This window comes from Hyperoodon ampullatus, assembly GCF_949752795.1.
Source record: "Hyperoodon ampullatus genome assembly, chromosome: 11".
Taxonomy (NCBI): Eukaryota; Metazoa; Chordata; class Mammalia; order Artiodactyla; family Ziphiidae; genus Hyperoodon; species Hyperoodon ampullatus.
In genome coordinates, this window is record NC_136924.1 from 35,182,698 (window position 1) to 35,197,664 (window position 14,967).

Sequence of the window (14,967 nt, forward strand, 5' to 3'; positions counted from 1 at the left end):
GGAGCACTGGGGGTCGGTACCCTCCAATGCCCACTGCTCAGCGGGCTGTGAAGGAGGCTGCAGAGTGGGACCTGGAGATGGAGGGCTGGCCAAGGAGCAGGTGGCAGCTTAATTATTCACCAGCCAGGGATGTCAGAATGCGATCTGGGGCGTAACCAGACCCGGCGGGGAAGGCATTCTGTGACGTGGGCGGGTTCGTGTGACCTGCGCTTCAATTATTTACCCCTCTGAGCCGCGGACTGGTGGGCACGCGTGGATGGCCACTCTCCCGGGTCACCTCCTCTTCAAGGAAGAGCCTTTCCCAGGCCAGCAGGGACCCCTAGCTCTGGGGGACCCCCGCCCTCCCACCTGCCTACACTGGGCAGTGCCCACCCTATTGGGCTCGATCTGTGCAGTGACCACCCCCGGACCCTCCCTGGAAGTCCGTCCCTGCAGGCGGAAGGCACCCATGGCTCGTCACTGTTCTCAGGCCCCCTCTCTACCCTGAGCCCCTCAGACCTGCAGCCCAGGGGCTGAGGCTCCTACGCCCGCTGCCACCCGCCCAGAGACGTGACAGCACAAACCATGGAGTCGCACAGACCTGCGGGCACGCTTTGGCCCTGGTCACTTGCTGTGTTACGGTGCCCGAGCACCCTGCCCTCTCTGGGTCTCATCCCCTCCTCTGGCAAGTGGGGCTCTCCCTCGCCCTCCACCGTGGGGCAGGCAGGCCTGGCGGCCGCCACTGCACACCCTCAGGCCCTGATTTGGAGAGGCCTAAAGAGAAGAGGTGTCCCTGGCTCGCGGAGCCTGGTAACCAGAGCTTCCATCCGTCTGCGTGGGCACAGGCAGGTGACAGCCAAGGCTAAAGGTCAAGGCTGAGGGGGGCTGGCGGGTGGGGGGCACTCATGCCACAGTGCACACAACACAGGCAAACCAGAATTGAACCATTTATTTCACAGTTTGGGGCAGTCCCTGGAGCCCCTCTCCAGTCATAAACCACTTTCTGTCGGGAAGAATAACTGAAGTCCCAGGAGTGACTTTGAGAGCTGAGGAGGGCTCGTGGGTGGGAGGCTGGGGTGTGTGGAGGGGCAAAGTCGAATGGGACACCCCACTCCTAGGTTTCCCCTCCCAATGGGGTGGTGATGGCCCGTTTCTCTGGCTCCACCCCCAGCGGAGAGGGCAGAGGGTAGAAGGGGTCTCTGTAGCTCCAGGGGCCCGGGAAGAACCTGGGGCCCTCTGGGAGGCCTTAGTGTTTGAGCTACCCTGGGGGTCAGGGAGCAGCCTGAGTGAGGCTTGAGGCTTTCTAAGCTGGAAGGACACAAAGTGCCAGCAGGCGGGGATAGAGGGGGAGAGAGGCCTGAGGACCAGCCCTAGGCAGGAAGCCCGGTGCCCCGCTAGGCCGGGTCTGTGGACACAGAGCCGCCTGGGCCTGGCTCTGCCCAGCCTCCCAGCTGGGCCTGGGTGGGAGGGGTGGGGTGGGGATGGTTGGGGGCCTGGCGGCCTCACGGTGAGAGCAGCAGCTGGATGAGCTTCTGGAACTGCTCCCGGTGCTCGTAGATGTAGACCTCAGTCTCCCAGAGGGCGTTGACCAGCACCGAGTCATTGACCTCGTCCAGCATGATGTCTGTCCCCAGCTGGGGATTCAGTCTGTCCGGGTCAAGGAGGAGGGGTCACCCCCAGGACACTTGGCCTGGGTAGGGGATGAGAGCTAGGACTGGGGCGGACTCGGGACACAGAGCAGCTCCTTGGGGAAAGGGAAAGTTCAGGCTGGGGACTGGGGCCAGCAGAGCCCTCACCTGAAGTACTGGATGCCAACCATCTCGCACCAGGCCCGGGCCCGGTCCACGGGCCGCCCATCTGGATCCGTGCACTGGTAAGAAGCAGCCTCTGTGAGCATCCAGCACACACCACACGCACAGTCCCTGCCTGGGGTCCCCAGGTTCCAGGTTGGCTTAGCCCCCTAACAGCAGAGTGACTTGGGGCAAATCCCCCTTTCTGGGCTGCAGTGACTGTCCCAGCTATGCAGAGGGGCACGGTCTGTGGCCTTGACAGGTGGCTCGGCAGCGTTCAGGGTCAGTGAGCATGGAGGGGCTGAGTGGACAGGCCTCCACCTCCCTGCCCCCTTAGCTTTTGTCCATCTGACACTCTGGGCTTCCACATGGGCTGTGTTTAAAGGAAGAAATCCACAGCTAAAAAATGCTTGAAAATCCCACTGGAGGTGGTCACCGAAGGTCCCTGCCAGCATTGAGACACTGTATAGGGGAAGGGGAACCCACCCTGCCCTGAGCTGGCTGAGGAGGATCAACAGAGCCCTGCCATCCCCATGACACCCAGGGTCCCACGGGAAGCCTCATCCTGGGGCTGAGATCCCGAGGGAAGTGGGCCTGGGGAGGGGTCCATACTCACACAGTCCACCACCATCTTGCTCAGTTCCTTGGCCCCAAAAACAGTCTTGGCCAGTTCCCAGGGGTTGCTGGGACGGAAGACGTCCACACAGGTCACAGGCACCTGCGGGGACCTCCCTGTCCCCAAGGAGACGACAACGGAGAGTTTCTTCACCTTGTTGCCCTGACCCTGTTGGGACAGGGCAGGTCAGAGGCGGCCTGCCCCACAGATCGGGGGCACCCAGGGGTAAGAGAGAGGCTCCCTGGGGGATTGTGAGGAGGAATACAGGCCTGTGGCAGAAGCACAGCCTGTGCTGCCTCTCCTTTGCTTCGGAACACGTTCTCCTGCCAATCTTCTGGGCGACCTCGGCAACCCACCTACCCAGGCTCCCCATGCACTCAGACGGGTGATGTTTGAGAACCCTTCCCCAACCCACAGTCTCTCACTCATTCCCTCTTCCTCCAGGAAGCCTGCCCTTCCACATCTGGCCCCTAGAGGGCGCCCACCTCCCTGCCGCCTGCAGCTTCATCAGGGGCTTGGTGATGACCGCAGTGACAACTACAGCCAACAAGGATGGGGCACACTCAAGGTCAGGCACTGTTCTAAAGGCTTCACAGATAAGAGGCCACGGAAGCCTCACTGACAGTCCCCAGGCAGGTACTATCAATAGCCCTGGGCAGTGGTTGAAGTGAAGCATGGGCAGAGACAGGCCCCAGACCCAGAGGCCCCTGCACCACACTCCTTCTCCTAACCTGAGTGGGCCTTGCCCACCTCTGCACTAAGCTCCTCGGGCTGAGGGCCGCTTCTCTTCCTCTGGATCACTGACTCTGCACTGCCCCATCCCCAAAGGCCTCAGCATGGGCTCCCCTTCTCTGTGAGCCCTTTCTGAGCCCTCATGTCTCTCAGCAGGGGTAAATGCTCCTAGGCCCCTGCACAGTTCTCTGTCACAGCACCTAAAACACTCGGATGGATGTGTCCGACTATGGACTGTCTCCCCTAAATGTGAGCTCCCCAAGGGCAAGCATGTGTCTCCAGGCCGGGCAGCGTGGCTAGGCCTGTAAACTGGCACATACTGGTATGCATGCTGTCCTCCCCACAAACAGCAGATGCTGTTAATTGACCATAACACCCTTCACCACCTAGTCCGGATTGGGCCTCAGAATCCCTCTTAGCACAGTGCTTTGGGCAGACACCACCAATCAGGCACGTTCGAGTGTGACATAAAATTGCTGTTAAGTGCACAAATGAATGAACGCATGAAGAAAAGCCATTTGCTCTCCCAGGAGTCAGCCCAGAGTACAGTCAAGGTTTGCAGAAACAGGAGAGGCCGCTGTGGGCGGTCACGTCCAGCCCCTCCAACCCGAGGTGGCTCTCACCTTGCGGATCAAGTCCTGGTTGTACTCATGGATCTCCGTCATGGCGTCCAGCGTGGGGTTGTTGGCCAGCAGCCCGCCATCCAGGAAGCGCCCGTTGGGCCGGAAGTAGGTGGGGGCTGCCCCACTGCTCCGGGCTGCCCGCCACACCAGCTGCTCTGGGGGTGGGGGAGGAGGGGGTCCAGTGGCACAAGAGATGTGCGTTTCAGATCTAAGGGTGTGTGTGTGTGTGTGTGTGCACGTGGCACTGTGGGAAGAGGGTGAGGCTGGGGACTCTTCAGAAGCAGGACCGACAGGCCATGCTGTCTGGCCCCGCCATCCTGGTGGAAGGCAGGGTGCAGCCTGCCTGATGGCTCCCTGGCTCTGCCAGCCCTCAGCTGATACCCTTGGGAGGGAAGACCAGGGCAGTGGGTGGGATGGTGGTGGGCTGGGGGTGCCTGGCAGCAAGCTTGCGACTCCCATCCACCAACCTGCAGCCTCTCGGGCCAATCACTTCCCACAGATGCATCAAACATGGTTTTAACCTGAGGGTTGAGTTGGAGGCTTTAGGTTAACGTTCTGGCCGACATGAGGCTCCCGTACACACTCTGGAGCCTCGTAATTCCGGAAGAGGTGGAGTTCAGCCGGCTGCCGGTCGGACAGTGTCCCTGTCAGCATCACCCTGGAGAGAAACAAGGTGCAGGACACTGAAGCCACTGACCCATCCACCCTTGACAATCCACCTTTGGCAATTTTTGTCCAAACTGCCGATGCACTAATTCTTAAACTCAGCATTCCTACTTCTGGGAACCCATCCTAAGACACTCCCACATGTGCGGGGAGATGGGCACACACCAGGCTATTAATGGCATTAAAGCAAACGACTGGAAACTAAATGTCCACCAGTGGGACGGTTCATGCTCCACGGCTCCTCTGAGCAGTGGGGTCTGAGTCGCTGGAGAATGGCTGAGGTATTGCTTCGGGTACTGATGGATGGTGAGCGCCAAGATTTATATTTAAGTGGAAAAAACAAGGTTCAGGACAGTGTGTGTAATATGCCACCATTTATTTAAAAACAAAACCCAAAAGACTCTATATATCTATCTGCTTGGTCAGAGGGTAACTCTGGAAGGACTCATGTGCAGTGAGCTGCCTCTGGGACAGGGGACTGCTTGGGGGCTACAGATCCAGGACAGGAGTCGGGGGAGACTTTTCAGCATGTCATCTCTGGTACCTAATCAGTGTTCTACCATGTGAGTCTACAACCTATTAAAGAAGACTCCTAACTGTCTCAAGAGACTCAGACATCCTTAAATACTGAGGGGAGTGTAGACTGACACAGCCCCCTTGGAAACCAATATGTGTTCAGACCCTTACAAATGTCCTGGCTCTTTTTTTTTTTTTAATTTATTTTTTTAATTTATTTTTGGCTGTGTTGGATCTTCATTGCTGCATGAGGGCTTTCTCTAGTTGCGGCAAGCGGGGGCTACTCTTCCTTGCGGTGTGCACGCTTCTCATGGCGGTGGCTTCTCTTGTTGCGGAGCATGGGCTCTAGACGCACGCGGGCTTCAGCAGTTGTGGCACATGGGTTCAGTAGTTGTGGCTTGCAGGCTCTAGAGCGCAGGCTCAGTAGTTGTGGTGCACAGGCCCAGCTGCTCTGCAGCATGTGCGATCTTCCTGGACCAGGGCTCGAACCCGTGTCCCCTGCACTGGCAGGCAGATTCTTAACCACTCTGCTACCAGGGAAGACCTGTCCTGGCTCTTTGATCTGGGAATTCTGTTTTGGAAAATCCAGCCTAAAGTAATAATCTTGGTTACAATGAAAGCTTTTTGTTTAAGGCTATTCATGCAGTGTAATTTATTACAGTGAAAAGTGAATGCTCTACATGGAAATAATAGGAGGGAGTGCCTAAACAATGGAATGTTTTGCAGCCACTTCAAATTACACTAGCAAGGAGTTGAGACTAACACAGAAAGGTGTTTGTTACAATGAAAAATATAAAGAAAAGGGAACAAAAACTATGCATGGGAAAAAAAGATTAGTTTTCCACCTCTAAGAATCTTGTGGAAAGGTTATTTGAACATACCTCTCAATGAACAAAAAGCTAAATGCTGGAAAAAAAATGTTTTTTGATCTTAAAAGCACAGAAGATTGGGCGATTGGGATTGACATGTATACACTGATGTGTATAAAATTGATGACTAGGGCTTCCCTGGTGGAGCAGTGGTTGAGAGTCCGCCTGCTGATGCAGGAGACACGGGTTCGTGCCCCGGTCCGGGAAGATCCCACATGCCGCGGAGCGGCTGGGCCCGTGAGCCATGGCCACTGAGCCTGCACATCCGGAGCCTGTGCTCCACAATGGGAGAGACCACAACAGTGAGAGGCCCGCATACCGCAAAAAAAAAAAAAAAAAAAAAAATTGATGACTAATAAGAACCTGCTGTATAAAAAAATAAATTAAATAAAATTCAAAAATTCAAAAAAAAAAAAGCACAGAAGATCTGATAAGATAGAAAGGAAAGATGAGGGTAAACTCTGAGGATAAGCAAGAACTCACAGAGGTAAATGGAGCACAGACCCATCTCTGACCTGAAGGCAGACACCAAACTATCAATTTGAACTTCCATGCTGATGGCCTCATGGGGCCAGAGGGACAGAAGTCAAAGCCCAGGGTTCACTAAAGTTTAGGGATCTAATGGGAGACCCTCCCCACATTAGGTTGTAATCCCAAAGGGCTACCCCCTTGGATAAGGGTAAACCAGAAATAAACCTGCCCCTTTCCCACCCCTGGAGGCTGTGAGTAAAGTTGGCTGGCATTAAACAAAGAAAGGAGAAAAAAAAGAAAATCCCTGAAAATGTATAACCACAAACTAAACCTCCTACAGATCTGTAGTCTAAATTCACATCACCTGGGGGGAAGTTCCAAAACCTTCATGCCAAGAATTTAGTTACAGTGACCCTAGATGCTACTGTACGTGGGTACCTGGAAGATACAGCATAAGACACTCTGGAGAAGATACCCTCATTCTAGGCTTCACAGAATCTGCACATATTTCTCAACACTAAGGAATACCACACAGTTCCAAAAAGGGTGGGGAGGGGGACATCAAGAAATAAAACACCATGAATAAGAATAAGCATAAACAACACAAACAGAAAAACACACCTACATAGACAGCAGTTATTTGAATCCTCAAACAAAGACTGTAAAACAGCTATGCTTGGGACTTCCCTGGTGGCACAGTGGTTAAGAATCTGCCTGCCAATGCAGGGGACATGGGTTTGAGCCCTGGTCTGGGAAGATCCCACATGCTGTGGAGTAATTAAGCCCATGCACCACAACTACTGAGCCTGCACTCTAGAGCCCGTGAACCACAGCTACTGAGCCCGTGTGCCACAACTACTGAAGCCCGTGTGCCTAGAGCCCATGCTCCACAACAAGAGAAGCCACCGCAATGAGAAGCCCATGCACTGCAATGAAGAGTAGCCCGCATGCCACAACTACTGAAGCCCGTGTGCCTAGAGCCCATGCTCCACAACAAGAGAAGCCACCGCAATGAGAAGCCCATGCACTGCAATGAAGAGTAGCCCCTGCTCGCAGCAACTAGAGAAGGCCCATGTGCAGCAATGAAGACCCAATGCAGCCAAAAATAAATAAATAAAATAAAATTATTAAAAAAAAACCCAAACAGCTATGCTTACAATGTTGAAAGACATCAAACACAAGCTTGATAATATTTTCAGGGAATAGAAAACTATAAGTAATGACCTAGAAAATCTGAAGAAAAAACAAAGAGTACTTCCAGAAATTTAAATAAATAAATAAATAAAAACTCAATGAATAGGTTAAATGAAAAATCAGATAAAGTTAAAGAGAGAATTAGTGAATTGGAAAATAGGTAAGAAGAAATTATCCAGAATGCAACGCAGAGAGATAAAATGAAAGAATATACAGGAGAAGTTAAAAGACATGAAAGACAGAAAAGCTCTAACATTTTCAACTGGAGTTCCAGAAGGAGAGAAAATTAGGCAGAGGCAAGGTTGAACCAATAATGACTCAGGCTTCCAGAACTGAAGAAAGACATGAATCCAAAGATTTAAGAAGGCCAACAAATCCCATGCAGGATAAATTAGAAGGAATTCATAACTAGATATATCATAGTACAACTGTAGAACACCAAAAACAAATAAACAAACACATAAATAAAAGCATCCAGAGGAAAAAAGACTACTTACTTTCAAAGGAGTAAGAGTTAAATTGAAATTGACTGCAAGTGTAATAATGGATGCTAAAAGATATAGAATGATATCTTTCTTGTTCTACAAGAAAATCACCAGCCTAGAATTCTATACTCAACAAGAATAAGAGAGAAATAAAAAGAATGTTCAACTGATAAGGGTGAAATACAACTAGTTTCAAATGATGAGAGTGAAATAAACCTATTTTCAAACAACTCTGCTAGTGGAGAATTCACTACCAGCAGACCATCTCTACGGGAAAGGCAAAAGAAGGTACTTTAGGCAGGAGGAAGGTGGTCACAGGAAGATTGTAAAGCAAAGAAGTGATACACATGTATACATACACACACACATATGCATACTCATATACATACACACATACATGAGCTGGAGCCAGCTCATACTGGCTTGTGAGAACCTATTGCTAAATCTCATGAGCTGGTTGTTAAACTGTTGGTAGCTTGAAATCAGCCATGGTGGAGGTATTTATGCCATGGGAATTGGCCAACACTACAAACCAGGGTTTTATCCCCCTAGAGATCTGGTTTCCCAGCTCACCGCTAGATAAATATAAATAAACCTCAACTTCAAAAAACAATATCTTGTGAGGTTTAAGAAAACAAGATAGATTTAAAATTCAGAAAAGTAATTAGTGGGTTGGCCAAAAAGTTCGTTTGGGTTTTCCCATAAGATGGCATGGACCTAGAGACTGTCATACGAGTGAAGTAAGTCAGAAAGAGGAAAACAAATAATGTATATTAACGCATATATGTGGAATCTAGAAAAATGGTACAGATGAACTGGTTTGCAAGGCAGAAATATAGACACAGATGTAGAGAACAAATGTATGGACACCAAGGGGGAAAAGTGGGGGGGTGGGTGGTGGTGGTGGGATGAACTGGGAGATTGGGATTGACATGTATACACTGATATATAGAAAATGGATAACTAATAAGAACCTGCAGTATAAAAAATAAATAAAATAAAATTCAAAGAAAAAAGAATAATTTGTGCCGTCCAAATTCTTCTGCAATTTTCTTAAAAAAATATCCTTGATTATCTGAGGGGGGATAATGGTATCAATTAAATTTAGACTTCTATAATACGCACTAAAAAAAAAGACAACAGAAATGAGTGCATAAATTTCAAACTATTGGGTTGGGGGTGGAATGTAAAGATTAAAACTATTCAGTAAATCCAAAAGAAGACAAGAAACATGGAACAAAATAGGATAGCATATGTCATCCCCCAAATATAAGTAATTATGTAAGTATAAATGGATCAGCCATATAAACTATTAGATTCACTATATGAAGGTTCTGATAGCCAAATCAATCAGCTAAAACAAATTTAACTAATTAAATAACTTAAATAAATATATTACTATGCAATAAAAATCTATAAATAGGCTAAATGCACAGATTAGATAAAGAACAAATCCAACTACAGGCTATTCACAAGAGAGACATGTAAAACATAAGGATCAAGAAGGCTGAATTAAAGCATGAGAACAGACATACCATGCAAATATAACCAATGAAAGCTAGTATAACTATATTAATATCAGGTAAAATTAAGGTAAAAAGTATTCTTAGAGGGCTTCCCTGGTGGCACAGTGGTTGAGAGTCCGCTTGCAGATGCAGGGGACACGGGTTCGTGCCCCAGTCTGGGAGGATCTCACATGCCGTGGAGCAGCTAGGCCCGTGAGCCATGGCCGCTGAGCCTACGCGTACCGCAAAAAAAAAAAAAAGTATTCTTAGAGATAAAGAGAGCTCCTTCCAGTCACCAGAAAGATTCATAAAAACTTAAATTTACATGTACTTAATCTCATAGTGTCAAAATATTAATGTAAAAATTGACAGAAGTAAAGGGTCAAAAGGCAAATCCCCAGAGTGGAAGATTTCAATGTATCTCTCTCAGTAATTGACAGAAGAAGTGGACAAAAAAATTAGTATACATACAGAAGATCTGGAAATTTTAACAATGTTTCTAGCCAATATGACTCAATCCACATGTACATATATTGGCATTCAACGAAGAATCCACATTCTTTTTTTTTTGCGGTACACGGGCCTCTCAGTGTTGTGGCCTCTCCCGTTGCGGAGCACAGGCTCCGGACTCGCAAGCTCAGCGGCCATGGCTCACGGGCCCAGCCGCTCTGCGGCACGTGGGATCTTCCCGGACCAGGGCATGAATCCATGTCCCCTGCATCGGCAGGCGGACTCCCAACCACTGCACCACCAGGGAAGCCCCCACATTCTTTTAAATTACACATGGGACATCTACAAAAACTGACTGAGGAAGGCCACAAATCAAGTCTCAATAATTTTAAAGGACCAGAATCAAACAGAGCATGTCCCCTGGCTACAAAGCAATTAATAGCAAAAAGATAACTCGAAAAATCCCTAAGTTTAGAAACGCCATTTTTAATAACCTATGGTTAAAAAATAATGATACATATTAGAAAATATTTTTGAACTGAAAAATCATAATTGTGCTTATAGGCTGTAATTAAAGCAGTACCTGAAGGAAAATGTTTAGATTTACATACGCACACACACACACACACACATAATATATATACATATATTATATAGTAGAAGAGAAAAAAACGCCAAAAAATCAATGAGCAAAACATTTATTTCAAGAAGTTAAAAAAAGAACAGCCAAATAAGCCCAAAGAACGTACAAGAAGGACTAAGTATATAAGAGCAGAAATTAATGAAACGGAAAACGTACATACAATAGAGCCAATAAATAGCCCAAAGTTGGTTTTTTGAAAGACTAATCCAATTAAAAAACTTGTAGTAGCAAGACTATAATTTGAAAAGAGGAGGTGTAAATAATCAGGAATGAAGAGGGCCATCACAGCAGATGCTGCAGACACTGAAGATAATAAGAGAATTTTGGAACAACTCTATGTCAGTAAATTTGAAGACTTATTATGAAATGGACATATTCCTAGAAAAACATAATTTAACCAAAACTAACTCAAAAAGACATTTAGAAACCCTGTATAGTGTTATAGCCATTAAAGAAATTAATTCCGGGGCTTCCCTGGTGGCGCAGTGGTCGAGAGTCCGCCTGCCGATGCAGGGGACACGGGTTCGTGCCCCGGTCTGGGAAGATCCCACATGCCGCGGAGCGGCTGGGCCCGTGAACCATGGCCGCTGAGCCTGCGCGTCTGGAGCCTGTGCTCCGCAACGGGAGAGGCCACAACAGTGAGAGGCCCGCGTACCGCAAAAAAAAAAAAAAAAAAAAAAAGAAATTAATTCCGTCATTAAAATTTTTCCTACCAAGCAAACTCCAGGCCTAGATGACTTCACTGGCAAGTTCTACCAAATATTCATGGAAGAAATAAAATCACTATTATATTAACTCTTCTGGAAAACAGAAAAAGAAGAGACACTTCCTCAAAACCAAAACCCTGCAACCTAAAAATGGGAAAGAACAGGTCAATCTCACTCATGAACACGGATACAAAAATCCTAAACAAAATATTAGCAAATTGAACCCATCAGAATCCTCTCTGTAAAAGGCACCAGGAATTGAAAGCAGAGATTCAAACAGTTTTGTGTATACCTGGGGGGCATAGCAGCATTATTCACAATAGCTAATAGGTGGAATGAATCAGATGTCCATCAACAGATGAATGGATAAACATATGGTCTACACATGCAATAAAATATTATTCAGTCTTAAAAAGGAAGGAAATTCTGTCACATGCTACAACATGGATGAACCTTGGGGACATTATGCTAAGTGAAATAAGCCAGTCACAAAAAGACAAATACCGTATGATCCTACTTACAAGAGGTACTTTGAGGAGTCCACTTATGGAGACTGAAAGTAGAACAGTGGTTGCCAGGGGCTGGGGGGAGGGGAGGAATGGGGACTTTTTGTTTAATGGGTACAGAGTTTCAGTTTTACAAGATGAAAGAGTTCAGGAGATTAGCTGCACAGCAATGTGAATATACTTAACATTACTGAACTGTACATTTAAAAATGGTTAAGATGGGGCTTCCCTGGTGGCGCAGTGGTTGAGAGTCTGCCTGCCGATGCAGGGGACACAGGTTTGTGCCCCGGTCTGGGAAGATCCCACATGCCGCGGAGCGGCTGGGCCCGTGAGCCATGGCCACTGAGCCTGCGCGTCCAGAGCCTGTGCTCCGCAACGGGAGAGGCCACAACAGTGAGAGGCCCGTGTACCGCAAAAAAAAAAAAAAAAAAAAGGTTAAGATGAAAAAAAATGATTAAGATAGTAAATTTTATGTTATTGTACCACAATTAAAATTTTAAAAATAAACAAATGGGGCTTCCCTGGTGGCGCAGTGGTTGAGAGTCCGCCTGCCGATGCAGGGGACACGGGTTCGTGCCCTGGTATGGGAGGATCCCACATGCCGTGGAGCGGCTAGGCCCGTGAGCCATGGCCGCTGAGCCTGCGCGTCTGGAGCCTGTGCTCCGCAACGGGAGAGGCCACAACAGTGAGAGGCCCACGTACCGAAAAAACAAAAAACAAAGAACAAAAAACAAACAAAAAAACAAACAAATGGTATTTCTAAATACCAACCACAATTAGAAAATGAAATGTTTAAAAATGTATAATTTACAGTAGCACAAAATATATGCAGTACTTAAGAATAAAAATAACAGGTGTGTAAGACTGCTATAGATAAAATTATAAAACTGTACTGACATACTTTAAACAAATGGACTGTTTTGCTATGTTCCCTAATTGGAAGACTTGGTGTTTTAAGATGTCAATTCTCCCCTAAATAAGCTCACAAAAAACTCTTATATATATAATAGATAAACAACAAGGTCCTACTGTATAGCACAAGGAACTACATTCAATATCCTATAATAAACCATAATGGAAAAGAATATGAAAAAGAATACATGTGTGTGTGTATAACTGAATCACTTTGCTGTACACCAGAAAGTAACACAACATTGTAAATCAAGTATACTTCAATATGAAAAAAATAAAGCATACAGATTCAATGTAATCACAATCAAAATCCCAACAGGATTTGCTTTTCTATAGAATCTGACAGTCTGGTTCTACAATTTCTATGGAAGCGCAAATAGCAACAAGTAACCTACATCTCATATAGCACTTCTACGTGCTAGGTGCTTTTTACATGCTTTATAAACACAACTTTTTTACTTCTCATGTAAGCCCCAGGAAGCAGGTAGTATATTATTCCCATTTTCAAGAAAAGGAAACTTCAGGGTACATGCTCTTAACGACTTCTCTAAAGGTCCTCCAACAATAGTCCTGAAGAAGGACAAGGTGGGAAGCCCTGCTATAAACTTGCTATAAACACTGCAGAATAAGGGCTCCGTGGTCAAAAACAGACCCAAGAAGGACCCTGGACCCACTGCAGAGGAAGCAAGGCCTGCGATGTGGAGGGAAAGACACACTTTTCACAGATGAGGCTGGGGAAACTGGTTATTCACGGGGAAAAGAGGAAATTGGATTTCTCCTGATACAAAAATCAACTCCAGGTTGATAAAAGACCTAAAGGTCATAGGCAGATCGAGGGAGCTTCCCAACCTGAGACCCAGGAAAGCAGCTTCATGCCTCCAGTTAAGGAAGGGTTATTGAATGGATATAAAAAGCACAAATCATGATAAGGAAAACATTTCTAAATTCTGCTGCATTAAGAACATCTGCTCATCAACAAAACACCATAAGGAGAGTGAAAAGACAAGCCTAGAGCGGGAGAAGAGATCCATCAAAGGACTAGTTTTCAAAATATAAAAAAGAGAATTAAGGGCTTCCCTGCTGGCGCAGTGGTAGAGAGTCCGCCTGCCGATGCAGGGGATACGGGTTCGTGCCCTGGTCCGGGAAGATCCCACATGCCACGGAGCGGCTGGGCCCGTGAGCCATGGCCGCTGAGCCTACACATCCGGAGCCTGTGCTCCGCAACGGGAGAGGCCACAACAGTGAGAGGCCCGCGTACCGCAAAAAAAAAAAAAAAAAAAAAAAAAAAAGACAGTTAAGAAGCCTCATAACCCCCAACACACAACCCAATTTTGCCAAAAATGGGTAAAACACTTGAATAGGAACTTTATAAAAGAGGAAATCCAGATGGCCTCTAAACATATGAAAAGGTGTTCAACCTCACTGGTAATCAGGAAAATGAAAATTCCAATCAACAGAGCCAGTATCTTTCACCCCAGATTTATAAAGACAAAAACGTTATAAAGCTAAATTGGTTTGACAATAACCAATGTTAGCAAGAATGCAGAGTGCCAGGAACTCTCAAACATGGCTAATGGGAGTGGAAATAGAAACCACCACTTTGGAAAACAGCTGGGCAGAATCTAAGGGTTGAGGCCAAGCAGACTTGGCAGCTCTACTCCTAGGCATGTGCCCCACGGGGTCTTCTGATAAGTCCCAAGATGTCCACTGCAGACTCAAGAGGCCCAAACGGAACAACCCAAGTGCCCGTCGAAGGTATCTGGAGAAATAAATCGTGGGGGCATAGTCATATGAGCCCTGAGAATGAATGAAGCACAGCTTCACCCAACAGTAGGGACCATGCTGACAAATGCAGCATTGACAGAAGGAAGGATAACACACAAAAGGATTCCGTCCAAGCCCAGAGACAGGCGGGACCGGAACTGTGCTCAGGGCTGCATTCAGGTGCCGAAACTAGACAGAAAGTCCAGGAAATCCGGGTCACAGGAGAATGGTTACCTCCGTGGGAGGTGGAGGGAAGCAGGAGCTATGATGGGGGCCGGCACACACTCAAGGGGCTTTTGGACTTGGCTGGTGGTCATATGTGGGTGTCTGCTTTAGAATTATTCAAGGAACTGTTTAATGTCCTTTTCTAAATGTATGTTCTATTTCACTATAAAAAAGAAAAAAAATGTCTAGGATAAAATATACAAAAAATGTTTTTCAAAACATTAACTTTTGGTTAATAAATCATGGATATTTTCCTCTTCTTTTTACTTTCCAAAACTTCCAAAATTTCTTAAAAGATTATGTGTTATTCTTAA

General features: G+C 47.1%; 1 protein-coding gene across 3 annotated transcripts in view; it reads right to left on the reverse strand.

Annotated features, from left to right (window-relative positions):
* Positions 1-913: 913 nt before the first annotated feature.
* Positions 914-14,967, reverse strand: part of PLA2G6 (phospholipase A2 group VI) — a gene marked incomplete at its 5' end in the record, with an annotated part of 44,807 nt that continues 30,753 nt past the window's right edge. For all 3 annotated transcript variants that reach the window (XM_079715156.1, XM_079715158.1, XM_079715157.1), the window contains 5 exons: positions 914-1,626; positions 1,776-1,849; positions 2,386-2,553; positions 3,741-3,895; positions 4,262-4,398. In XM_079715156.1, the coding sequence (XP_079571282.1) occupies positions 1,482-1,626; positions 1,776-1,849; positions 2,386-2,553; positions 3,741-3,895; positions 4,262-4,398 (679 nt within the window). In that variant the 3' untranslated portion in view covers positions 914-1,481. The remainder of the gene's footprint in view (positions 1,627-1,775; positions 1,850-2,385; positions 2,554-3,740; positions 3,896-4,261; positions 4,399-14,967) is intronic.